The 25,150-nt window shown below is 42.2% G+C and overlaps 6 protein-coding genes across 10 annotated transcripts; 4 read left to right on the top strand and 2 right to left on the bottom strand.

The window, feature by feature from the left end:
* The first annotated feature begins 825 nt into the window (after nt 1-825).
* On the top strand, nt 826-6,447 carry prdx4 (peroxiredoxin 4). The gene is made up of 12 exons (XM_047043005.1): nt 826-1,383; nt 1,969-2,086; nt 2,211-2,327; nt 2,429-2,551; nt 2,718-2,848; nt 3,092-3,126; nt 4,019-4,943; nt 5,056-5,107; nt 5,232-5,315; nt 5,709-5,810; nt 6,017-6,057; nt 6,170-6,447. Exons 1-7 carry the CDS (start codon nt 1,173-1,175, stop codon nt 4,067-4,069), a joined length of 786 nt encoding a protein of 261 aa, XP_046898961.1. The 5' UTR covers nt 826-1,172; the 3' UTR covers nt 4,070-4,943; nt 5,056-5,107; nt 5,232-5,315; nt 5,709-5,810; nt 6,017-6,057; nt 6,170-6,447.
* Nucleotides 4,850-6,447, top strand: sat1a.2 (spermidine/spermine N1-acetyltransferase 1a, duplicate 2). The gene is given in 6 exon segments (XM_047043011.1): nt 4,850-4,943; nt 5,056-5,107; nt 5,232-5,315; nt 5,709-5,810; nt 6,017-6,057; nt 6,170-6,447. Coding segments are annotated over 6 exon segments (513 nt in total). The 5' UTR covers nt 4,850-4,877; the 3' UTR covers nt 6,338-6,447.
* Nucleotides 6,448-6,800: 353 nt separating this feature from the next.
* apooa (apolipoprotein O, a) lies at nt 6,801-12,985 on the bottom strand. 4 transcript variants are annotated; one of them, XM_047043006.1, is made up of 10 exons: nt 12,894-12,985; nt 10,550-10,645; nt 10,329-10,448; nt 9,024-9,056; nt 8,309-8,363; nt 8,096-8,191; nt 7,630-7,721; nt 7,323-7,415; nt 7,168-7,221; nt 6,801-7,015 (listed from the first exon to the last, which is right to left on the bottom strand). In XM_047043006.1, the coding sequence occupies exons 2-9, from the start codon at nt 10,616-10,618 to the stop codon at nt 7,168-7,170; spliced, it is 612 nt and encodes a 203-aa protein (XP_046898962.1). In that variant the 5' UTR covers nt 10,619-10,645; nt 12,894-12,985; the 3' UTR covers nt 6,801-7,015. The 4 variants fall into 4 exon arrangements, with proteins under 4 accessions (XP_046898962.1, XP_046898963.1, XP_046898964.1 ...); XM_047043007.1 differs by lacking the exon at nt 12,894-12,985 and adding an exon at nt 11,423-11,582; XM_047043008.1 differs by lacking the exon at nt 9,024-9,056 and having other exon boundaries at nt 12,894-12,974.
* Nucleotides 11,695-13,816, top strand: c20hxorf58 (chromosome 20 CXorf58 homolog). Its single transcript, XM_047043004.1, has 7 exons — nt 11,695-11,777; nt 11,869-12,153; nt 12,362-12,467; nt 12,630-12,761; nt 12,861-13,030; nt 13,236-13,383; nt 13,574-13,816. The coding sequence occupies exons 2-7, from the start codon at nt 12,131-12,133 to the stop codon at nt 13,814-13,816; spliced, it is 822 nt and encodes a 273-aa protein (XP_046898960.1). The 5' UTR covers nt 11,695-11,777; nt 11,869-12,130.
* A 559-nt stretch (nt 13,817-14,375) lies between these two features.
* LOC124482589 (zinc finger Y-chromosomal protein 1) lies at nt 14,376-21,389 on the top strand. Of its 2 annotated transcripts, XM_047042995.1 has the most exons (9): nt 14,376-14,566; nt 15,998-16,094; nt 16,235-16,540; nt 16,766-16,864; nt 16,962-17,111; nt 17,267-17,395; nt 18,030-18,164; nt 18,337-18,480; nt 18,685-21,389. In XM_047042995.1, the coding sequence occupies exons 2-9, from the start codon at nt 16,028-16,030 to the stop codon at nt 19,965-19,967; spliced, it is 2,313 nt and encodes a 770-aa protein (XP_046898951.1). In that variant the 5' UTR covers nt 14,376-14,566; nt 15,998-16,027; the 3' UTR covers nt 19,968-21,389. The 2 variants fall into 2 exon arrangements, with proteins under 2 accessions (XP_046898951.1, XP_046898952.1); XM_047042996.1 differs by lacking the exon at nt 16,766-16,864 and having other exon boundaries at nt 14,381-14,566.
* Nucleotides 21,390-21,942: 553 nt separating this feature from the next.
* On the bottom strand, nt 21,943-23,757 carry zgc:153704 (Lipocalin-like). Its single transcript, XM_047043010.1, has 6 exons — nt 23,582-23,757; nt 23,064-23,203; nt 22,863-22,942; nt 22,642-22,755; nt 22,215-22,316; nt 21,943-22,132 (listed from the first exon to the last, which is right to left on the bottom strand). The coding sequence occupies exons 1-6, from the start codon at nt 23,675-23,677 to the stop codon at nt 22,116-22,118; spliced, it is 549 nt and encodes a 182-aa protein (XP_046898966.1). The 5' UTR covers nt 23,678-23,757; the 3' UTR covers nt 21,943-22,115.
* Nucleotides 23,758-25,150: the final 1,393 nt, after the last annotated feature.

Raw genomic sequence — 25,150 nt, 5'->3', positions numbered from 1 at the left:
AGACTCCCATTGTTATCGAGGAATGCGGAAGTTAAGCGTGTCTCATGCAACCTATAGTTCCAAACAATGTATTTTCCACCGTTGAACCCCATTCATTTTCAGTGTTAGCTAGCAACAATGAATTGCAGATTAAAGCCTTGGGTCCCCTATCGTCCAGCAACGCTCGGCAGGAATTTCAGGTCCACTCAATAGCTAGCTAGTTAGTTAGCTCAACTAGATGCATCTACTACTGCGGTCTAAGTTTTGTGAAAAGCAGACATTAAGATCACCTGCTCACTACAAACAAAAGGAGTGGAAGAACACTGGACATATTGTACAATAAAATGTTTTATTGAATTGCAGTTGGTTGCCTTGTATATTCTGTTCAATTTTTTTCTATTGAACAGTTGCCGGTGATCATGGTTAGATTCAACTTGCATCAAGTACAAACGTGTTGTTAATGTGGTAAATTGTAAGTGGGCTGATGAAGAAAAAAAAAGTTGAACAAATCCCATTTACTTCAACAGTCGAAGGTTAAACGTTAAGTGGAACAATGTAGGCTAGCATAGCCATTTCCAGCTCTGCTTCACAATATTGCGTTATGCATTATAAGTTAATGTTATACATACATGTTAATAAAGTAGCATACATACATGATACAACACACCAGTAACCAATTGATATTGTGTTAATATACCGAAAATATCCGTGAATCGAGATGGTGCTGCTGTCGGTCCCGCCGAAAACCATTCAAACACGTTGACAGCAGTGGGTTTTCATTTAACTACAGCGAGCTACCGGAACCACGTGACAAAAAAGCTCTAGCTTTTTTCCTGCGTTTCACTGGCAGTGAGTGTTCACACATGTTGTAGTTCACTCCATTGTTCACCAAAAACGTCAGCGAGGACTGCCTAATGTAGATAAGAGTCAGCTGAAGATAGCCAGAATATCGGATTTCTTCAACTGAGCCTGTTTCATTCGTAATTTGCCTGAGAAAGCGACTTCCGTTGGCCAGCTCCATTGAAAACCATTCAAAAAAGTTGACAGCAGTGGGGCTTTTTGGAACTACAGCGAGCTACATGAACCACGTGATCACGTGTCGGCGAGATCAAAGCGTGTCGCAACTCTCTTTTTCTATGGCTCTGCTTCTTCCGCTATGCAGGAGTAGAAGCTGATACAATCAAGACGGAAGAATGGATGTCATGAGTTCAGTTAGGATGAGTAATATTTTTAGTGTGTTTTACACATTTTGTGTTTTCACCAAGTTTGCATTTGCTGTTCAAGAAAGTACCAATGGAAAGAGTGACCAAGAGTGTCATAACTATGCTGGGGGACACGTATATCCAGGAGAAGCATTCCGTGTTCCCGTGTCAGATCATTCACTGCACCTCAGCAAAGCAAAAAGTGGGTATATCATGCAGACTGTCGTGGTGGATACGCCCAGCTGCACATTTCATCCAAATATCTGGTTCACATGGGTAGAGTCCCTTTGATACTGTAATGTTTACGTGCAGCAGATCACACCAGCTAGCTAGCTCTAGCTATACTTAACGTCGTAGTACTAGGCATAGGAGCTCGCTAGCACGCTGTTTAGTAATTACATACGTGCTGAATGAGTTTAAAATGTGTGTAGGAAACAAGGTTGCACAATGAAATAATGTCCATTGCGGTCTTAAATTCGTGCAAAACAAAAGTGGGATCCCAACACAACTGCAACGTCAGACTTGTACACGTCATTCCTTCATTCCGCACCTATTGCCTTGAGCGTCACAGCAGCGCATTTCTACTGTTTATGTTTGGGCTTTGTCTGACCCACTCAAGGACATTTAGAGACTAATTTGGGTTGGTGAAGCAACTTAAGGAAGAGTATATGCTGTTATCATGGGACCTTATAGAAGACAGGTGTGTGATTTTGTCTGTGTGATGAGGGACCATATGCCCAAAGGGTCAGTATTCCTCTAATGAGATCACCATAATTTGTGTTTAAAGTTTCAAAGCCTGCTCCTCACTGGGAGGGGACTGCTGTCATTGATGGAGAGTTCAAGGACCTGAAACTGTCTGACTACAAAGGAAAATATCTTATCTTCTTCTTCTACCCACTGGACTTGTACGTATTTCACCCTAAATATAAAACATTGTACTCAATTCTTAGCTTTTGGTTACTATGCCATCTGTGACATGTAGGATTCCAGCAATAAGCGCCACTTAATGAATGGATGTGCTTCTTACAGCACATTTGTCTGTCCAACTGAGATCATTGCATTCAGTGATCGTGTCCATGAATTCCGTGCCATCAATGCAGATGTGGTCGCATGCTCGGTTGACTCTCAGTTTACCCACCTGGCCTGGTAAGACTAAATGCAATGTAGTCCAAATAAATGTTGTTCTGTGGTATTAAGGTATTCTTATTATTTCTGTGTCTTCTCTCTGTGTTTGGTGCTATGTACAGGATCAACACACCCAGGAATCAAGGTGGACTTGGAACAATGAAAATCCCTCTGCTGTCAGACCTCACACATCAGATAGCCAAGGACTATGGTGTCTTTTTGGAGGACCAAGGTCATACACTCAGGTTGGAAGACAAGTGATCTGTCATAGGTTCATGGCAAGAGTTAAATTATGTTTTCTCAGACAACTGCAGACGCTCCAAACTAAATAATGAGATGATGGTGTTAAGGAGAAACAGGAAAAGGTTTTTCGGTTAAAAGGTGAAGCTAGCCTGTTCATCTTTTCTTCAGGGGGCTATTCATCATCGATGACAAGGGCGTTCTGAGGCAAATCACCATGAATGACCTCCCTGTGGGGCGGTCTGTAGATGAGACGCTGCGGCTAGTTCAAGCCTTCCAGTACACTGACAAACATGGAGAAGGTAATGTTCGCTCATCAACAACTCGCAGCAGTTTTGCCACCTAATTAATCATAGTAGACATCCTCAGTGAATCACAGCCCTTTTTATATTTATTGGCATATTTATCAAAAGCAAATTCACAGAATGAATGTTGCTACTTTTTCTGATTGGAATGTGATTTTTTGTTTTTGGTCTATTTGCTGGGAATTTGTTAGTTGGCAGTCAACATGTGTATTTACTTTGTTGTGTTTGTTTTTGATATAGTGTGCCCAGCAGGATGGAAACCAGGCAGTGACACGGTGAGTCTTGAACTATGCATTTTGGTTTAATTGTGAGACATTACTTGTCTATTAAGTGAATTTATTGTTTTAACAAGTACCCATCCTGGCATTAATGGACTACAGTACAATGGTATTTGGTCATTTCAAGTCAATTTATAGACGGCACACCTGAGCTTGATCAGAATTTAATAAAGCGTACCCAAAATACATCAACTTGACCGGAATTACAAATTTGTATGTCCATTTTTGTTCTGACCCAATATATGGCTGGTTATCACCTAATTTGCTTTGATATGATATACAAAATAGTTTTTCTTGGTGGGGCAACAAAAACATGTCAAACAAAAAAGATATTGACAATACCCATTAGACATGTCAGAAATTTTTGGGTTCATCCAGTTTCATTAAAGAAAAGGTCCAAGATTATGTTTTTCTATCCCTTTGTGTACTGTGATGTGCATGGAGTGGGGGAGGGGGGGGGGTATGCAATGATGTGCTCAGTGTCAGAAATCGCCATCAAAGATCTCATGTCTTTAAGAATGGCAATGACCACACACTTGAAATGGCACCCAGGAATCGCTCAAGACAAAAAGCTGACCAACAATGACTCCATATCTAACCCAGCAATGTGGTATAGGGTAGGCAAATACTAGAATGATCAATCTCTTCTCCCTGATGCAATGTGGGAATGTACTGAATCCAACTGCACCACTTGTCTAACGTCAGCCTTTGAGGTGGGCACACCAGGCTGTTAACATATGTTGGACTCCCACTGTTTTTGAGACTGCAGGTTGATGGGTTTAGTTAAGATTTTGTCACTTTATGCCAAACCGTTTTTAAACTTAGTTTGGAACTTGGTTTAGGAATGTGTAATGAGAAACTAGAAAATGTTACACTTTTTTCCCCACAGATAATCCCAGACCCTTCGGGCAAGCTGAAGTATTTTGATAAACTGAATTGAATGACCCAGTTGTCAAGTTTTCAAAAGCAACTGCCTGTTTAACACTTTGGTTGAAGTTCAAAATAAAATAGTTTTGATATTCTGGTGTATCTTTTTGTGATTTATTTTTTACTTAAATTGGTCCAACAAGACCAAGTTATTTCACACATAAACACACACTGGGGAAATTATTCTGAAGAGCTTTAGCCTATGGTAAGAAAGAAACTTAAATATGTTGGATCAGCAGTTTGCACTCCTTTAAAGAATGAACATTTGAACTTGGCTGCAATAAAACTTTTCAACCTGCTTGTGAGGAAACTTGTTCTAGTTAATAATTCACTTTTGTTTTAATATACATGTTTTCTTTTTGTAAAATCTAAACAATGTGTATAATGTTTTTAAACTGTGGCATATACATTTGGGCTAGAATTTAGCAGTGCCGGTGAGAGGCGGCTCTGAGATTTACCACCACAAAAAGTCATGAGAAAAAAATACGGAAGAAGGCCGGGTGCCTTTTCTATGTGGCGTCCCCTCGTGTCGACCACAAATAACTACAAATTTAAAGGACCTGATGACGTCATTGTTTCCTGGTCGTCAGGCGTGATTGCGACATTTTGTTCAACTGCGAGTGCTATATAGGTCTATGGTCCTTTTCCGGAATTTGGTCACTGCGCTGCGAGCGACTAGATGCGAATGTAATTCCGCGTGAGCTGAAAAAAAAACTTTTCTGTGGGGTGAAAACTCCTTTGAAGCGAATGAAGAAACAGATTTTGCTTCTATTTACATTCAGAGGACTTGTGAGAAAAGGAAAAAAGAGTAAAAAAAGAAAATGGCCAATTTCATATTACGGAAAGCTGAACCCAAGGACGTCTCAAACATATTGCGACTCATAAAGGTAGGTACCGATAAAAGAAAAACAAATCTATACAATCCTATTATGATGTTTAACAATTTCTAAAACCATGTTAAGAACGTATCAACATTTTAGCAAACCTTTCCCTTTCTAGGAACTTGCTAAATTTGAAGAAATGGAAGAACAAGTCATATTGACCGAGAAAGGTGACGTAGCCTACTTTGAATGTGTCATGTTTTGAAACAAAATAAACACAGTTAATCCTGATGTCTCGTAAGAAGGCTTTAGGTAAAAAATCTAATTAGGCCTAGCCTACTTCTTCCCCTTTAGAACTACTTGAGGACGGCTTTGGCGATCATCCATTCTACCACTGCATAGTCGCAGAAGTCCCCGAAGAAAAGCAGAGCTCTGATGGTAAACAATACTTGAAGGCTTATCCAAAGAATATTTTTTTTCTGATTTGACTGACACACATGGTCAAACTTGTAAAATTCTATTGCGATAAAAAGGTTCTTACATACAGTTTAACTGCAGCCCAACCGTTGGAGGTTTTTACCCAATTTAAGTCCATTTCTGGCAATAATGAAACAAGTCATAGGCCTACATCAACTGCTAGTCAAGCATTATAGAGAGCTGCGTTTATCTACTGTCAAGTTAACCAGTTAGGTGAAATATTGGTTAACCATCAGTATTTAAACTCCATAAATTAACCTTGCTGTCCCATTGGATCACACACCACCACACGCAGTGCCCCATAGAAGTAAATGACTGTGGCGAGCACTAAAATGGTACCCATTTTCTTTGTAGGATATACTGTGATTGGGTTTGCCATGTACTAATTTACTTATGACCCGTGGATTGGGAAGCTGCTCTACCTAGAGGACTTTTATGTAATGGAGGAGTTCAGGGGTAAGTGCCTAGTCAAAACATTTCCTGGTGTGCTTACGTTCCATTTTAATAAAGTATATCCCTTAAGCAGCACTTCAGTTTTATAATCTCTGCCAAGGCTTACTTTACTTCCTATATATATATATGTACAGATTCATTAAGCACACAATCTGAATTAAACCTAAAACAAGCTTTTCAAAAATAATTTTGACTTTTCCCCCATTCAGGTTATGGCATCGGTTCCAAAATAATCAAGGCTCTAAGTGAGGTGAGTACATCCAACCTTCCACATTGACATCTTTCTTTAGGGTTTAGTCTAAATGACGCCTCAGAGCAGCTGCTCCACCTCTGTCTCATCTTGGCCTCCACCTTTTTCCTAGACGGCAGTTAAAACCCGCTGCAGCAGCATGCACTTCATAGTGGCAGAATGGAACAAGCCATCTATCGAGTTCTACAAGCGTCGTGGAGCCTCCGACCTCTCTCTTGAGGAGGGCTGGCGGCTGTTTGCTATTGAAAAGGAAGACCTGCTAAAGATCAATGCCAAGTAGAGCTGTTAACTTATCACTCGTAATTGATTCCAGTGGAAGTTGTCCCCTCGTTTGTTTGATTCTACGGACACGCACCAATATTTTAAAACAATAAACAGGGTTTTGTCCAATTCTTGTCTCGGTTTCATAGGATGATCTCTTTAAAAGGTTCACATGGGTAAGGATTGTGAAACTTTTTTTGATTGTGAGACATTTGATGTGTCATCAGAACATTGTCTCTTGATGCTTTCGGTTTCTGTGAGAGGAAGTATACTTTCATCAGCATTTTTCAAAAGAAAGAATTTAATTTGGATTTCTCAACACAGTCCCAGTTTGGAGGGTCAAATGCTGGCACTATAAGAGAAAAGGATACAGAGTCTTTTGTTTTACTAGTTAATCCTGAAATTTGAAAGCATAATTCTATCAATTCAGTTTTATTAATGGAGTAAAAACTTAGTTTTGTTAAATATGATGCTTTTAAAACTGGACATAAAATAGATTTTTATTTAGCCTTATATAAATACAATCTTGGTGACAGGCCCTATCTTCTACAGAAAGAGGCTAGTGCAAAAGTGAGTCATGAGAACATCGAAATGAGAACAATTGTGCCCATGACAAACCATGGTGTTCAGTAGGATGGACCTGCAATGCCTTGAAGCCTGCTAATCTTGAGTACTTGTCATCATGATGTTGGTAGACCTGTAAAATGGATGTAACTATGTTAGATACCAATATAACATTGGTCAAGGTAATCAGAGTAATTAAAATGATAGTTTAGTACTGTGTAAGTTCCCTTTTAATGTGTGGAAGGCAAATCGTGCAGTGTTGTTATCCTACAGTTTTGTATATACCTATTCAGGTTTGGTTTCAGGAGCAAGCCCCTCTGGTTTCTCTTCATTCACCGACTACAGAAGGGGAGGTAGGGAATTTCAAGTGAGCCATATAGTACAAATGACTGATTTACCTGGTAGGCAATGTATATGATATTTAATGAACTCAATGTTACCTTCTCAACAGCTAGTTTGCTGGCAGGCTTGAACACATTCTCCATGGCAACGTAACCCTGTAGTGCTAAATCATACACGTAGTCCCCGGTTGACTAGAGGAACAAAAAAGCATGTTAACGAACTCAACACAAGTTTTTACAGCACTATGAAACCCGTAATGGGTGCAATACACAAACGATTTGACTGTTGCTTTGTGGACCTTTGTAACTGTGCTTAGTGTATTATGTGTGTCTCATAGCAGTAAGACTTTTCTTCATTTTTTACAAGTAGGCTACAGTAAACTTGAACTAAGCAGACTGTTTTCACCTTGGCGATTGTTGCAGCAGGCTGGGGGTAGTAGAGAGAGGTGCTAATAGCCATCAGGCCAGTAGGGTAGATTAGTCTCTTCACTCTGGAGCCTGGGAAAGGGGAAACGGGAGTCAGATGGCTGAGTGGTGAGGGAGTCGGGCTAGTAATCAGAAGGTTGCCAGATCAATTCCCCGCCGTGCCAAATGACGTTGTGTCCTTGGGCAAGGCACTTCATCCTACTTGCTTCGGGGAGAATGTCCCTGTACTTACTGTAAGTCGCTCTGGATAAGAGCGTCTGCTAAATGACTAAATGTAAATGTAAAGTAGATGTTAAAATGACATCATAGATTTCACTCAGAGTAGAAAGTATCTAACATGACAGACTTAACCGTGACAAATACCATACATTACCATACATCTAAAGAAAAATGGTTTCCCAATGCCCCTAAGTGTTTGTTGCCTCTCTTAATCTGTCTGTGTTTACCTTTTGCAAGAAAGATTCCAAGGAAGCCAGTGAAACCAATGATTCCAGCCCGCGGATAGAATTCAGATGGAGGGTTTTTGAGGTAAGCGTAACTATCTGAAAAAGTAAGATAAGATTAGACGTATCTGATAACTGCCTTCATGGGTGCAGTCACGTAAGGTGAGTGTGAACAATTTAGTATATGTTTCAGTATTATAAGATTTGTTTTCTCACCAGTTCCAAATTGGATAACGCTTTCCACCTTTGGCTTCACTTTCTCATAGATACCCTTGTATTTCACAGAAACAAAAAGAAAATCATAAACACATATGGAAAAAGTGTGTATTATATTTTGCCAACCCTATGTGTACAAAGCTATGCGAATCTAAGTGTCGACTGCATATTATTTGTTTTCTGTTCATTTGCATAATGGACTGTCCTACATTAAGAGGCATTAGTTACTTGCCTTAAAATAGAATAGAAGAATTAGTAACTTGTCTCAAAATAGACTAGAATTGCCTACATTACATACGTTTATGTCAAAGTTTACAATCCCTTTTTTTAGGTTGCAGTTTTTTACTGCCCAATGCAATATGGATTTTGCTCTTCAACTGGAAAAAAGCATCAAACAAACATGATTTACTTTTACTAAGACGTGATCCTGTACCAAAGTACCAGCAAAGCTTTTCAAGGATGCCGGTCATAAATGTTTGACAACGGGAGAGTGCCACAACTGGAGATGTATATAGCTAGCTTAGTAGCAACAATGGCAAAAGTACAGAATGGACACATAAAGACACATCCACACTCAAGCAAATCTGAAGCGGGCACTAGCACAGGGGGTTGGATGGTGTGACTGACATATTCATATGTGAACTCTGGACCGTGACAGTGTCCAAAGCAGGATATTAAACTTCTTGTGTGCATGCATGTGGATCTGGTGGAGTACCTGGACCTTTTCCACTGCACTGTGAACTGATTGCTGAAAGGGGAGGATAGCATGTGAGCACCATGGAAAGGCAGAGGAAGCAGGCAGCACCATTTTTAAAATGCACCAATTACAGCTATAAGTCATGACATGACTAGGGTGACCAGACGTCCTCTTTTACCCGGACATGTCCTCATTTTGAGACCTAAAAAATGCGTCCGGCAGGGATTCCAAAATCGTCCGGGATTTTGCCTTGTTGGATATTTGTGTTTTTTCTGGGTCTTTCACAAACTAATTATTACACCCGGCCTTACAAGTTTTGGAAGGGTATCTCCCTTAAGTTCCACCTTCTTGCGCGAGCTCTGACCGTAGAGAGAACTGTCATTGGTCAACCGCCTTTTCAGTGTTGCCAGATGCACGATAATTATCCTCCAAATACGATGATTGTGAGCCTTTGGTGTGATACCATTTCCAATCTGGCAACAATGAGCACCTTGCCGCCTTTGTTGAATATATGAGCAGGACTGAAAAGTGTCTTAATTTTCGTATGTTAATATGTGACCATAAACAATTTATTATTTAGAATTTTGTATTTGCTATCATTATTGCTTTAATATAACAAGCATTAAACAACCACTGAAAGCCACAGAAGCACTGGACTAAATGCCCCGCCCCCCCCCCCCTCCTCCGCGACGAAGTGTCCTCTTTTTCACAAACTCAAATCTGGTCACCCTAAACATGACTAACATGTCATTAATAATGCCATACTGCATGGAATCATAGTGAGTGTCTACATATCTATGCGTCACATATTTAACAACTACCGGTTGGTGTGACTCACTAAGCAGGATGAGTCAGAGGAAACATACTCGATGTAGCCTACTGGTCACTGCAGGGATACTAGTTATCGATTGCAGAAACAATTAGCTGCACTAAGACACAGTGAACATTGGAAGTGCATAACAAATGTATGTATTTGCCCCAAACAATTGTGAATGTGACTTGACTTCTAAATCGTGTCAAATCAAATTATTTTGTAAATCCCTTGTCACAGAGGGCTTCACATGTGCCCATAGAACCGCAGATGGAAAAACTCCCAGGGAAATTTTAGGAACTTTGGAAAGAGTCATTCATGTCAAACCATCTGTGATGATAAGGCAAGAAAAATCGGCAACTCTATTAACACCAAGGTTGTTAGAGTTGACCATCAGCATCATGCAAACTGTTGTTTCACATTAAGTATTTTTACACATACCCAAGAATTACCAAAGTGGAGAGACTACTGAAAAAGAAACTTTGGAACGTTACTATTAGTTATTCATTTACCTGACACCAAGTTGCATAAGGCTCAACCGTTGTCCTTATGGTGGCCACACCTTGCTCCAACTGGCCATTCTCTGTCTTCACAAACAAAAGCTTCTGCTTAGGGGTTGTGTAGAGAGACAGCTGTAGAGAACAAATTATATTAGACCTGGATCTGGGTTTTCATTGGCTCTTCTCAGGTATGTAAACTCTGTGAAACATTTGTGAATTGAGCCCATTTATACCTCATCAATATTTACTACAGTGACATTGGACTTGTCTTTGGTAGCAGCAAACACAATCTCTGACATCATACCCAGAGATGTAGGCACAGCAGTCACCTAGAAAGAGTTGGCACTGAGTCAAACAAAGTCATTTTAATTCAAGTTTTTTTATTCACTTTATTGATCCTTTCACAGAATCCATGGTTCAATAAAATGTTGCTCAAAGACACTGTACCTGAAAATTGTTATTTCATTGTTTTTGTTATGAGTCTTATCATTAACATTGCATACTGTTCTCTCAGCTAATGCAACATTATATAGTTATAATATATTACTATTAGACATCTACAAAAAAACACGAGACAACTGGCCAAATACGAACATTTGTAAATTTCCAGACCTTTGGAGGTATTACCTAGGCCTACTTTTGTGTGAGCTCATCTGTGGCGATTAAAGTCAATTGAAGAACAACATCGCCATCTGGCGTTTCGAAAGAAGGACAATCCTTTTCACATCCAGACATGTGACTAAAATTTGTCTGCAAGAACCAAATTGCTCAAGAAATTGGTGTGACATTTCCCTTAATGTGACTGAAAATCATAAGATGTTTACAAATGTAGCTGGCTTACTAGCCTAGGCCTATCTAGCAAATTCGACACTAGTCTCACATTTTACTTCTAGTACCCTTGCAGTCTGACAGCTCTGTCCTTAAAAGTCCTCTTACAGCTTATTAGCCGAGTAGACCGCATTAGACACACTTTGCAATGAGAATGGTGCCACGATCTACATATAATTGTCGGATTACAATATACATGTCAACATAGGTTAAAAACTGTAGCTAGATACTGTACTACAGTAGGTGTAGGCTACTGTAACAGTGTAAACTAGTCTCACCTTGTATCCAAGTAGGGTAAAGTATCCAAGCTACCTTTGCCACAGTTCCTACGGTGTCTCTGAAAGGACATACACTGATCTGTCGGGCACTAATGCGAAAAGTCGCACTTTACCATTTTGCCCACCTTGGTGCAGCTGTTCCAAACGTAGGCTAGTGTCTCAACCCATTAAAGGAATACTGAGCAAAAACTCTTGCTGCGACGAATTGGTCTACTTTTGTCACTGGCAGCGGCAGGTGTAAGAGTCGTCTCCCTAGCAACTATAACTCAAAAGACAGTTACAGGCCAATCTTTCGGCGCCCAGTTGCAATCTATTGTGCCCAGTTGTCAACATCACACAATCATATGGAGTATGGGTAAGATTTGAGATAACAAATAAACAACGAAGGGCATAGCCTACATACAGTGCGTTGATCAAGTTAACATTCGTGTGCATATATATTACAGAACCGACCAAAAGTGTGTATTTGGCGCAAGGAAGATTCAAGCATACTGGCGGTGTTACCAAGACAGGCGACTATTTCAAATACTGTTGGAGACTGTGCGTGCTGCTGTAGGTGAATATTGTCAATCATTCAGAACATCCGAGTTATAATGGAAGTCCGAAATAATGGAGTTGTACCGTATGCTTTTATAGGAGAACTGCTTGGCACCAGCTGTTCTCCGCCTACTTAGCCCGATAGAAGCGGATCTGTTAAAAGATCCGAGTATGCATTGCGAGGTCAGATTGAGGTAACCAGCGACAGGTATCTTTACATTTGTCAACATTGATTGTCTCTTCACACCAAATTACAGTAAACACACAAATACAGTTGGTTACAAACACAACTTTTTAAATTATCAATAAATCATTACCACACCACTACCACTAAAAAGGATAGCCTAGAAGTAATTATTTTATAGCCTTATCCAAACAATCAGTGATCTGTCTGGATTAAAGATTTTCAGGTTCCAAGTTCCCACCAGTGATAGTCTTTAAGATTTTCCACCTCGGAGGAGGACGACAGTACATTTCTGGAAAAAGTGTGTTTCGGCCCAATCATTTGGTAATTGTTCACTTACCCTCTCAATATGTGGTTAATAATATAATCCATTATCATATTCATTGTCGATCCTGCTAAAATACTGACATTTCCTATGGGAAACCTTTATACACAATATACGGAAGCCTATCTCTATTTGTCCTCATGTTCTCTATAATTGTCCAGGGAACAACAGACACTCGCAGAATGATGGGGAGCAGGATTTTCTTAAATCATATCCTGGCTGATGAGATCCAGAGACAAGGCAGAACAGTTGTAGATACATCTGATGTAGCGTGTATGAGGGACTACATGCAGGTGAGCGAAGGAGTGACATCAGCATAGTAACAAGGGCAGTTTCTTGTCAACTTTATTTGATAGACCATAGGAATAAAGCCTTTGCCAACATGCCTACAGTATACAAATCATGTGGATGAGCTCCCTGCATACCTTGGTGGAAGAGAAAACACGTGGAGATCCCTCTCTCTGAAGGGACTGCCTCAGAGGGGTACTGCGACAGACAGGCTTCAGCAAAAGCGCCTGTTGTCTCTGTGGCGGGATGGGGGGCAGAACCCTCGACTGCAGAGGTAAAAAGAATCGGAAGAAAACTGTTATTGCTCTCTGATGTATCAGTTTCTACATAACAGCATAACATTGTCTATTACAAAATTAGATATTAATAACAGTAAAGTACTATTGCGTAGTACAAAATGTGATAACAGTGTATTATGATCATCTATTAGGAAATGTGATGTTAATGATGGTTACTTTATGGTCTTAACTTGATGTTAGGTCTCCTGCCACGTCCCCCTCTTCCATTGTTTCAACTGAACGATCAGTCCTCAATCCAACACCAATCTTGCCAATTTGTCACTCCTCCCGAAAGGGCAGCACCACTCACCGCATGAGACAGCTGCACTTGCTACAGAAAAACCTCGGGGTGAGTGCTTCAAACAACTACGTTCTTCATGTGTCTCACACCTTTGTGTTACCGATTGGGGCGAGGACGTGACCGAGTGCAAGTCTAACAAGCTATTTAGCAGAGCTTTCACTTCAAATGTGACGATCACTGACTGAATCACTGAACTGTGAGACACCTAGGGCCCTCTTGTTTCTACCATCTTGAATAGGAAGAAGACAACAATGGAGAATGGAGAACAATGGAGCAAGATGTAGACAGTCAGGAGAACTTCAGTATTGGAGGACTTGAGGAGTCTGTTTCAACACGTATGGCTGTGCCTCTGGTGGAGGAGAAAGGCTCCAGTGATGTTTCCTTCTCTGAGTGGGAGGAAGAGGCCGATGAACTTTACACATGGACAAAGCAACTTGATATCTCTGACATTGACACTGTACCCTACCTACAAGAAAAGTAATTTCATCTTGGTTTACCCATGTCAGAGGAGGCTAAATGGCATCATACATTTGAACTTAAATGTATATAAAGTAATTGCTTTTTTTTTTTTTTTTTTTTTTTTACAAATTAAAGAAGGTAAAGTAAGCTGTAGGCTATTCATATTTTTATGGTAGGTGTCATTTTTTTTACATTGGATACACCCCTGTGCAAATATGTATTTTTTGCATATCCTTACCCGATGGATAAGGGGGTAAGGATCATTAATTAATTGACAAACTTGTATTAGCTATCAGACATTTAAATCCATAATAATAGCCTCGGTTACACACATAAGACCAATGGGCATCCTGCAATGTTGCTCTTATAAATCAATTTGTTCTCCATATCCTAGGTAGAATTAAAGTTACATGCCCAGTATAAGCAAACTAAACATACAGTAGGCCCAGGCAGCCAAAGACTGAGGCTCATATCCTGACCACGGCCTGCTTGCCGACTACCGGTAGGATTTCCAGACTTCTTCCGCATTTTCCTACAACTCTAAGGCTGTGACGTGTTGTGCTGACGGCGGCCTTGGTGCTGGCGGAGCTGGGGGCTGTAGCGATTCCGAGTTTTACTGAAGCTCCAAAAGACTACCGGCCCCTCCCTCCCTGCGCCTCGGCGGCCCGCCCAACCGGCTCAAACTCCCGACTGAATCCAGCCCGAGTCTGGGGAAACCTGACGGCCTGGCGAGACAAAAAACAAGACTATCCCGTACCCACCATACACTCAGGTATGCAATCTATTTTGCTCGTATTCATGCATGTGGGAAAAAAAAAGAAATTGCCTGGTGCGACCGCTGTGAGATTGCACGGGCATTTTTTTTATTTACGTTTTTCTACCTTCGAAGCTGGGAGGAGGGGAGGATCGTAGGCCCGTTCATTTGGGCCCAGGCCTCAAATAGGCCACAATTAGCTTGTCCTCTCAACGAAGTTAGCTAGCCATTAAGATAAGAAAACAAGCGAATGCATGGATGATCTGGATGATCCGTATGATACACCAATATATTTGTGGTCGTTTTTATGAAACAATCTATCTTTGCATATGTGAAATACTTTGTAGCCAACATTTTTTTTCGAAAACAGATGTAGCAATCTCAAACAAAATGGCGCATGGCTTTGAAACAGACGCAAATGAGCTAACGCTAACGTTAGGGGTTTCTTGTTCGTAGACAAGGGCCGCAGTGGCAGTGGTTGTACAGTCAGTAGCTAGCAGGTTTTGTTAAACTGTCATTTGTTTACAACCGCTCGTACGTGGGTGTGATCAGCTGTCTTTTAATGTGTATTTTGTGAAACTTATTTTCCTGATTATATTGGCAATGGCATGGGTGACACTGTAGTAGGTAAATAGTTAGATATACTACTTAGCAAGACATACATTGAGAATATCTTCAATGTTAATCAGGTACAATTGATTTGTATGCTATGGTTTAAATATAGCTAACTCTGTATCCTGCAAGTTCCCCAATTTTGCAGCAGCAAAAAGCTAGTATTAGCTATCTGTGAAGCCAACTAACCTATTGGCAAAATAAAAGCCAGTTTTCAATTGAACTGGTACCTTCCTTGTGTTTCGTTTTCTTGTGGTACAATTTTTGCAGTTCGCCTAATTACATCATGCGCAGCTGTCTGATACAAGGGTCACAACGAAGCGCACTCACCGCTGTCAATCGCCACCATAGATTGTGTGTGATCGATGGTTCGCTAGGCTAGCTAATTAAGTGGCACCACGGCTAAATGACAGAAACCTTTGTTTAAGCATCGCAATATGACTGAATATTGATTATAAAACGATATGCATGGTTCAAATGAGTCTCCATATACGGATTTTGTAATGGAAATGTTATGCTTGCATCCTTTATGCAAACAATCTGCAGACGAAATCGTATAAATATTACTCCTAATGCACCATCCCCTACGCAGAGATACACACACATAGCACGGTGCAAACATCAATTTATATTTTACCATACTACCATGTGTAATTTATTGACTGTATCCTTGCCTTTGCATATGGTTGGAAACCTACAATTTAGACAATAGCTTTCTTTTGTATTTACTTCCTTTGCCTAAACCACAGTTAATTTCCAATAAATGGTAGTCTAATTATTCAAGTGTCTTTTGTTGAGCTTCATTGGACAATAATTTGAATGAATGTATGTCTCCAGCTCTTCAGTAACAGATGCAGTGTAAGGACAATGGATGAGGATGAGACAAGGCTTGCACTCAGTTCCCAAGAGCCAAAAATTATATTGCATGGATCAGGTAACGGAGAACAAAATGACATTGTTTATTGGAATACTCTATAGGACATTCTTGTCTCTAGCCTATATATGACTGAATTTTGGCCCAAACTGTGTTTTGAACCTGTGAACACTCACGTTCTACTTCCCTTTGTGTTCTAGATGACGGAGGTGCTGGCGGAGAGGAGTTTGTGGTGGAACTACAGGAGACTGTTTTGGTGTCTGAGGGCGAGGGGATGGCAGTGCACAGGTTTGCCCCCGAGGAGCTAGTGATTCAGGACGCCGTCGAGGACGTGGTGGCTGAGTATGTGCACTGCGAGGAGGACGAGGATGTTGCCGTGGAGACCTGTGGGATGTCCTTGGAGGGAGAGGAGGAGGGGGTTGCCATGGGGGACATCCCTGAGGAAGATGGATTGGATCCGGAGCAGGAGGACCCAGAGGGTTGTGGTGACTACCTGATGATCTCTTGTAAGTTTTAGCCCTTCGACTTAAAATCAACACCCCCTCTGTTAAGGCAAAATCTCTCCTCCTATTACCTCAGTCTCGCTTAAATTGAGGTTGTATGGCGTAATGTTTTCTGGAAAAGTGCACCATGCATCGCTGGCTCCTGTAAAGTGTGAAGTGAGTGAGGGATGTCTTAAATGTTCTACATTAAATCCTTAAATCCTACTTTTACTAGTTTTATATTTCCAGCACACAATCAGCCTTGTGGTATTAGATATGCACGGACCATAGCCAATAGGAGCTTCTCCAACCAACCAACGTTGTTGTTTTTTCCAGGGCGGGGTGGTGGTGAGTGTATATACAGCAATACTCCCTTTTGTCTTTTCTCACGATGTTTCATGTCTAACTCTTTGTCTCCTCTCGTCCCTGCTTTGTTTTGCCACAGTGGACGAGGCAGGTAAAATGGTGTCAGATGACGGGACAGAGGTCACAGTGGAGGGGGCTGTGGAGGACCAGGAAGTGGAGAAGGATGAAGATGGCCAGGAGGTCATCAAAGTGTACATTTTCAAGGCCGACTCTGGGGAGGATGACATGGGTAAGAGCTACAACCACTTCCTGCGTAGACACGCTGACTGGAACTTTCTGTGTATGCTTTGTGTACGTGTTTTTTATTGGTTGCCTAAATTGAGTCCGGAAGTATGTGCAGTTATGTTTATGTTGTGTTGTGTTATGCTTGTGCGGTTTGTGTAGGAGAAACGGTGGATGTCAGTGATGGTGAGCCAGAGAGTGTAGCCCTCGCGGATACCTCTGGGCGACCCGTCAGAGAGAAGATGGTCTACATGTCTGTTGGAGACTCTCATCACCATCAGGGCAACCATGGTATGTATTTTTTTTTCCTTCTCTTTTCTTTGTACAGAGGTAAATCTCAACGAGTGCAATATTAAAATGAGTGTGAGAGCATGCATGCTTTAAAGATTTCGAAGAGAATCATTGGTTGTACGCACATGTGTTACACAGGTCATTGTACGTAATGTAGTTCTCTGGACAAGGCAACAGCCACGTAAGAAGCAAAGATTAATTACATGTATTAATGTAAAAAGTACATATTCATTTAGTTAACTAAGGACATATTAATATGTTTATATGAAGGGCTGGCAAAAATACCCAAAACAACGATGGCAATAAAAGTAGCAACAACAATGAAGTTGGAACAGCAATAAAAACAGCCACAGTAATAAGAAAGTACTATAGCAGCAATAAATATAGCAAAAATGCGTCAATAAACGCTATCAGCGGAAATAGGTGTATAGACAGTTATAACAGGGAATAAAATGAAATCAAGATGAAGTGAGGGAGTACCAATGGATGTGTACTTTCAGTAGATGAAGTTTGATGATTGTGATTGGGAAATTCCTGGGGGTAAGAAACTGTCATGTGCTAAGACTGCGTGGCCATGTGTTCAGCGTATGTTTGACTAACAAGCGTTGCGTGCACTTCTCGTGGCCCTGTGTAGGAACGTCAAAGGTGTCCGATGACGTGTACATGGAGGTGGTGGTGGGAGGGGAGGAGCCAGTGAGTCACGAGCGCTCGTATGACGGCACTGCGCTCAGCAAGGACTTCATGCCCGTGGCGTGGGCCGCGGCCTACGGTGAGTAGCAGCTTTCAAAAGAAAACCATTTGGAACGATGCACTTTCAACTCAAGTTGAAAGTCGTCCCTGTTGGTGTAGAACCGTACTTGTGTTTGGTGTGTCAACACGTGGATTTGATCACGTTTGTGTGTGTGTGTGTGTGCCTGGCGATTCCTTCATGTTGTCTGCAGGCGCTGAGGACAGCGAAAGTTGCGAGAACCGTAACGGGGCCGCCAGTGCCCTCCTGCACATCGACGAGTCCGACGGAGGCGACAAGCTCAACAGACAGAGGAGCAAAAGCAAAAAACGAGCCGAACCGCGGCAGGTCCAGACAGGTGAGGAACATTCGTCCGCGGACCGCTGCTTGCTACGTGTCTTCTAAGAGTCCCCTTGTGGTGTGTTCAGGTCGATCATATACTTAGTTGTGTTGGGTGTCGGTGACTTTGCGCCGCCGTAAAGCGTAGCTCCGACCGTAAAGGAGTAGGTTGACTTGATTTTCCCTGTGTTATGTCTCTCTCTTTCTCTCGTTCACCACGTAGCCATCATCATCGGCCCCTACGGCCAGCCTCTGACGGTATACCCCTGCATGCTCTGCGGCAAGAAGTTCAAGTCCCGAGGCTTCCTCAAACGCCACACCAAGAACCACCATCAGGAAGTGTTGACCAGGAAGAAGTACCAGTGCACCGACTGCGAGTTCACCACCAATAAGAAGGCGAGCCTCCACAACCACATGGAAGTCCACACGCTAAGCAACAAGGCCCCGTTCGAGTGCGAGATGTGCGGCAAGGAGTTTCACCAGCAGGCGGCGCTGTTCTCGCATCGGCTACAGCACCACCACCGGGAGCCCAAGAGTGTCCAGGTACCTTCTCAAACCAATAAGATGCACAAGTGTAAGTTCTGTGACTATGAGACGGCCGAACAGGGGCTGCTCAACCGGCACTTGCTGGCCGTCCACAGCAAAAGCTTCCCTCACATCTGCGTCGAGTGCGGCAAAGGCTTCCGGCATCCCTCGGAGCTCAAGAAACACATGCGCACGCACACGGGCGAAAAGCCCTACTCCTGCCTCTACTGCGACTACAAGTCGGCCGATTCTTCCAACCTCAAGACGCACATCAAGACCAAGCATAGCAAGGAGATGCCCTACAAGTGCGAGCGCTGCTTCCAGACCTTCGCCGAGGAGGAGGAGCTGCTGCAACACAGCCTGACCCACGAGGAGGCCAAGACCCACCAGTGTGCCCACTGCGACCACAAGAGCTCCAACTCCAGCGACCTGAAGCGCCACATCATATCCGTGCACACCAAGGACTACCCCCACAAGTGCGCCGTCTGCGGCAAAGGGTTCCACCGGCCCTCGGAACTCAAGAAGCACTCGGCGTCGCACCGTGCCAAGAAGCTGCATCAGTGCCGGCACTGCAACTTCAAGATCGCCGACCCCTTCGTGCTCAGTCGCCACATCCTGTCGGTCCACACGAAAGAACAGCAGGCCTCGCCGGAAAAACCGGAAGCCAAGCGAACCTTTGAGGGGCCGGCCCCCAGCACGGTGGCAAAGAAGGGTGGCTCCGGGGGGGTCAGCTTTGCCAGTATCGCCAGCGTGCCCAACGTGTCCAGTGGGGGCAAGGGGCCCAGGGAGAGGCGGGTGTACCAGTGCCAGTACTGTGACTACAGCACTGGGGACGCCTCGGGCTTCAAGCGCCATGTGATTTCCATCCACACAAAAGACTACCCTCACCGCTGCGAGATCTGCTCCAAAGGGTTCCGTAGGCCCTCGGAGAAGAACCAGCATATCCTGCGCCACCACAAGGACCTGGTGCAGGGAGAGTGACCTCCCGCCCCACCCCACCCACCCCTCCCCCCCCTCCCAGGCGTTGGTTCTTTCTTGTGCCACCAACCGACCACAGCAACACTAATGCAGCCACTACCACCACAACATAATCAGTGCAACCTTAGCACTGTGCCTCGCCAATGGAGACCAGTGACATTTGATGTTTGTTTATACGTCTGAATGAGTGTGTGCGTGCATTTTAAACATTAACAAGTAGTCAGCTTTTTTATTTTCCTTCTTTTAAAAAATAATAATTATTCCATCAACCATATGTATCACCTACTCAAAACCAGCTGGCGTATAAGCTCTCTGGTGAAGGGTGACAGAGACTTGTAAAGACTTGCACTTTAACTGCATGTGTCCCATTGCAAGAGACAGTGTGCATGGCAGAGCGTGCAAGAGTCTGGACCCTGTGCTTTTTTGTAGATGCATGTTTTTTTTTTTACTCCTGTCACTCCATTTAGTTCTTATAAAAGTTATAAAGCTTAGTTTGTATCCTCACATAAAATATTAAATGAATCACTTACAGGATGTTCGTATTTAAACAATGAGATGGACTTTGATTTACCCGACAAAAACGCTTAGTCGTTAAAGAGAGGTACTTCTAATAGCACTTGCCAATTGATTGTTTTAATATTATGAATGCAGTTATGAAGTTCAGAACTACAATTAAAGTTCTGAACGCTGTGTGCTTGAGTCGGTTTTGACATACAGACATGTATCTATTGTGCTTCCTGGTGTTCTGACCCACATTTGTCATCATACGTTTGTATCGTAAGGAGAATTGTTAGAAAAATGGTTATGTTGCTACCCAGTGTCCAAAGGAGTCAAGACTGCATCTGGCTGCAACCGTCCCACATAGCAGTGAAAATCAACTGGTCCATCTGAGTGGTCTGAATGTCAGAGCTCAATAAGTTAGCAGTGAATTGTAGATCATGCCAGTGCAGTGAATATTTCCATACTTACAAGTTTACATGGCCCAATCAAATATTTGGAATGATTAAAGTGGCCATCTGAGTGGACACACTAAGCAGTAGGGAGGGGGTATCTGGTACCACTGATTCAAATGACTATGGACTGAATTACCCATACAGATCTGCTCCTATTGTTGGAAAGGAAATTGTATTTGTTGTACCCTTGGTAGAACTAAAACAGTGAGGGCTGGTGGTATATTTGTGTTCTGGCTTTTTTCGCCTGTTATCATTTCTGTTTTATATTTATTTCATCATGATTTGTTGTATAGTTCAGTGTAACTAGAATTCTATGGGACGTAAATTATTGTTTTGTACACAAATCTGTAAAAAGCGTGTAGATGTAAACATTTGTGAAGGAGAAGGAATCATTTGAACTGTGTTATGGATGTACTTGGTGTATTTGTTAAAAAAAGAAAACGGGAGCAAAATAAAAAGCTAAAGTATTTTACCTGTGGGTCTCTTTATTTATGTGCTCCACCTAAGATATGTAATAAATGTGTCAGCCAGCCAGTAGTGGTTCAAAAGAGGGTTGGATTCAAGTAAGCCACGAACAACTAATAGGGTGTTGGAGGAACGGCAGGTGATCTGGATTGATTCCGGTCGGTGAACAGGGGTCAGGTGTACACCCTCTGACCACGTTGCAGACGGCTCTTGGGTTTGGACGTTGTAAAACAATCGGATATGGTGCATTGCTGGGTAGACGGTGCTAGTGTGTATGATTCAGCATAAGAGTGCTTCAGGAAGTGTTTTACTGCTCTTGCTATGGTTATTGTGAGTGTTGTTTTGGGGCTTGGTATTTGCTTAGTCTGTCAGGGGAAGTTGTTTTGCATGTTTATGTATTTTGTGTGTGTCCCACGCTCGCAGAATGTTGGGGAAGCGCAGGTCCAACGTGGATGCCCTATCTTTCACGAGTGTCAAGTGTGTTGATTGGAAATGTATATGATCACTGTGCAGTGTATGCACTATAAATTTCAAAGTTTCAGTCAACATAGAACAACAGATTACGGGAGAATATTTTATTGGAGTTTGTATTGTTACAAATCCGGGAAGGTAGAAGGTCAGCAGCATCCATTTGGTATTTGTCAAAAGAATTTGGGTGCACTCAGGCCTCGTCTTGGCCTTTTTACCACTATGTCACAAGGGCCATCAAGAGACTGCTGTTTGTGGGTTGCATTCAGGCACTACACTCATCTAGACAAAGACGAAAAACATTTGTAAGATTTTTTTCACTCACAGTTGGCAAACTATAAAGACAAAACTTTTAGGAGAGTACCATTTTTGGGGAGGATAGCGATGTTCTCTGGCAGGATTCCAACTTCCACGGAGAACTGCCTGAACTTATCCAACAGGTCTGGGCTCAAATCAGCCGCACGGCCTGAAGATAAAACAGGTCAATGCAAGTAGTTGTCAAGAGAAACATGCCAAGCATTCTCCAAGTCACCACATCCAGACCCAGTATAGAATGACCTCTGGGTGGCCACAGGGCAATCGAAACAGGTTAGGATTGGTCTGCGGCAACTGACTACCAATTAACTGTACGTGATGATACATGACTTTGTTATGATCAGTTGGATGTGGCCATGTTGCACTACACATACAGTTTGTGTCAAAACTGACAAGGGTGTGGCAAGGAACAAGTGTTGATATGGAGGCATGTTCACTATGCCAGGACCTGGAGGACGATGGGAAAGTGACCTCACCGTAGAGTTTATTGAGAGTAGTAGTAACGCCCCCCTTGGTCTTGATAGTGTGGATGAGGGCGTACTCATCGTACTTCACATCAACCACACGCATGTCGTTTTCGTTATTCCAGCCTAAAGTAAGTGGAATGATAAGACATGGTGTGACAAAAACAAGGTTTTGCCAACTCCGAAGTACTGTATTTTTGATGGTGTGTACGTCTCGTGTATTTGACACTCACGTTCGCTCTTGAAGATGAACTTTCCATTAACGTCCGTTTTCTGAGCCAAGTGGGACATTCTCCAGCAAGAGCCATCAGAACTGGAATGCACAGTCAAATAGATCCTCACTATCTCCTCTTCCCCCCATTACACCCATACACAAGCACAGAGTCAATCTCGACGTGTCAATTTATGTCTGTCTCCCTCGTTGGGTCACTTACTTCAGGCTGGCGTATGCCATGTCTAAGTCCCCGGTAGCAGTGGGTGTCAGAATGGCAGTGCCCATCTTCATGCTACTCCTGTGGTTCACAAACCACTGGGCATCAGTGGCGAAGCCAATCAGATACCACTTCCCGGCCATCTATAGAGAAGAAAGAAATGTGATCTAAATGAAGCACAGATCACTATCCTATCCACAGAGCTGTACTCGGAGGTACGAGGATGGTAAACCTGAGTGCAGTATGAACGCTGCAAAGACATAAAAATGTTTCAAGTGTCACAGAGCTGAGAAAGCAATGGGGTCCTAACATATTCCATAGGACAACCTAAAACTCCAGAAAAATTGCATTTAACGTATAAGTTGTCATTCTTAGTCTTAAAGTTGACCAACATTATCATCATTTAAGGCACTGCATCCCTGATTTTCTCAGGATTGTTCCACTCCTCGTCGCTCTATTTTTCTGTTCATTTTTAGTTTGTCTCTCTATGGGATCTGCTATCATTCGACTTGTTTTCTTACCCTTTGCACGTCGAAGTCTCCTTGGGGATTGACCTCCGTCGAGACAGCCAGAGAGCAGAGAAGGACTCCCAGTGCTGCCAGGAGCAGATTTGCCATCCCTAAACAGCTGAGCAGGGTGTCTTGCAGGGACAAAAAGAACTGACCTCAGTGTGGGTTTTTCACTCTTGGATCTGTCACTCCTATATATACAGTTTGTCAGGCTGATGTTACATAACTCCACCCCTCCTCTCCTCCCTTTACCCGTCACGCCCTCTCTGAAGCACGCACACATATAATAACACACAAACACATTGATGGCCAGGTGCATACACACCCGCACTGTGGCCGCTGTCTGCAAACACAATGACCTTCCCTAATAGACATGAAAATAGAGACGGGAAAACAAACTTGTTGGGGGGTCTCGGTCCTCTTTCCTCAGTCTCGGAGGTTGGGAGAGATGACTTAAAAACATTTACTCTCTTCAAAGTTATAAGCATGTATCTTTTTGATTCAGCAACAACCATATAACAGCGCTGAAAGTGGTTCAACTTGGCAGTAAGGCTTTAGGAAACAAGGATATTACTTCCAATAAACGTTTGTGTTGCTGGTAGAAATTCCATTCCTATATGGAATGGAATAATACTGTATGTGATCACGTGTGCATCAAAAGGGGTCTCAAAGCTCTTGTGTAGGTAGCATTAACGTGACAATTTAGAAGCAGCAGACAGACAATAATCAACAAAACAGTGACTGCCTCTCCAGTTCTTTCTGCGGTCACAGAACAGAATAAAATTCAACTGTCAGCACTTTTGAGTCCTCCACCCCTATCTAATTCACACACGTGCTGTTACTCTCTCTCTCTCTCTGTATGTGTATGTGTGTGTGTGTGTGTGTTTGTGTGTGCGTGTGTGTGTACCAGAGGCAAATCTCCAAATCAGCCCTTCACAGTTTGAGGGCATGGTAACACAAGGTAATTAAAATCTATGCTTATATAACACCATTTTAACTTGGTTGTGTAAGTTGATTCGACTGGTATGAAGATGCTCAGCTCTCAGATCCCAGATCGGATCACCTGAGACAGGTCTGAGCATGTTCAAGACACAGTCACAGCTGCAGCCCACATTTCTTTTTTTGACAGCTTAGACATTTATTGTGGTTGACCTAAAACCATCAAACTTTTCCATCTAATGTGTTTTTTATTATGTTTTTTTTTAACAGGCACTAAACCGCGATGAATCAATAATGCATATAGAAAGTACAGGTGAAAATGTGATTGTGTGCTCATTTACAAAATTATTGTATATTTATGAAACACAGATGAAAATGTATGAAAGTAATTATTTAATAGATAATAATAAATGAAAAGCTCATTTACAAAATTATTGTATATTTATGAAACACAGATGAAAATGTATGAAAGTAATTATTTAATAGATAATAATAAATGAAAAGCTCATTTACAAAATTATTGTATATTTATGAAACACAGATGAAAATGTATGAAAGTAATTATTTAATAGATAATAATAAATGAAAAGCATATGAAACATGACATGAAAAGCTAGTTAGACCAATATTTACAGAAACACA

The sequence above is a fragment of the Hypomesus transpacificus genome, chromosome 20 (assembly GCF_021917145.1).
Source record: "Hypomesus transpacificus isolate Combined female chromosome 20, fHypTra1, whole genome shotgun sequence".
Classification (NCBI taxonomy): Eukaryota; Metazoa; Chordata; class Actinopteri; order Osmeriformes; family Osmeridae; genus Hypomesus; species Hypomesus transpacificus.
This window is presented reverse-complemented; position numbering and strand designations above follow the sequence as displayed.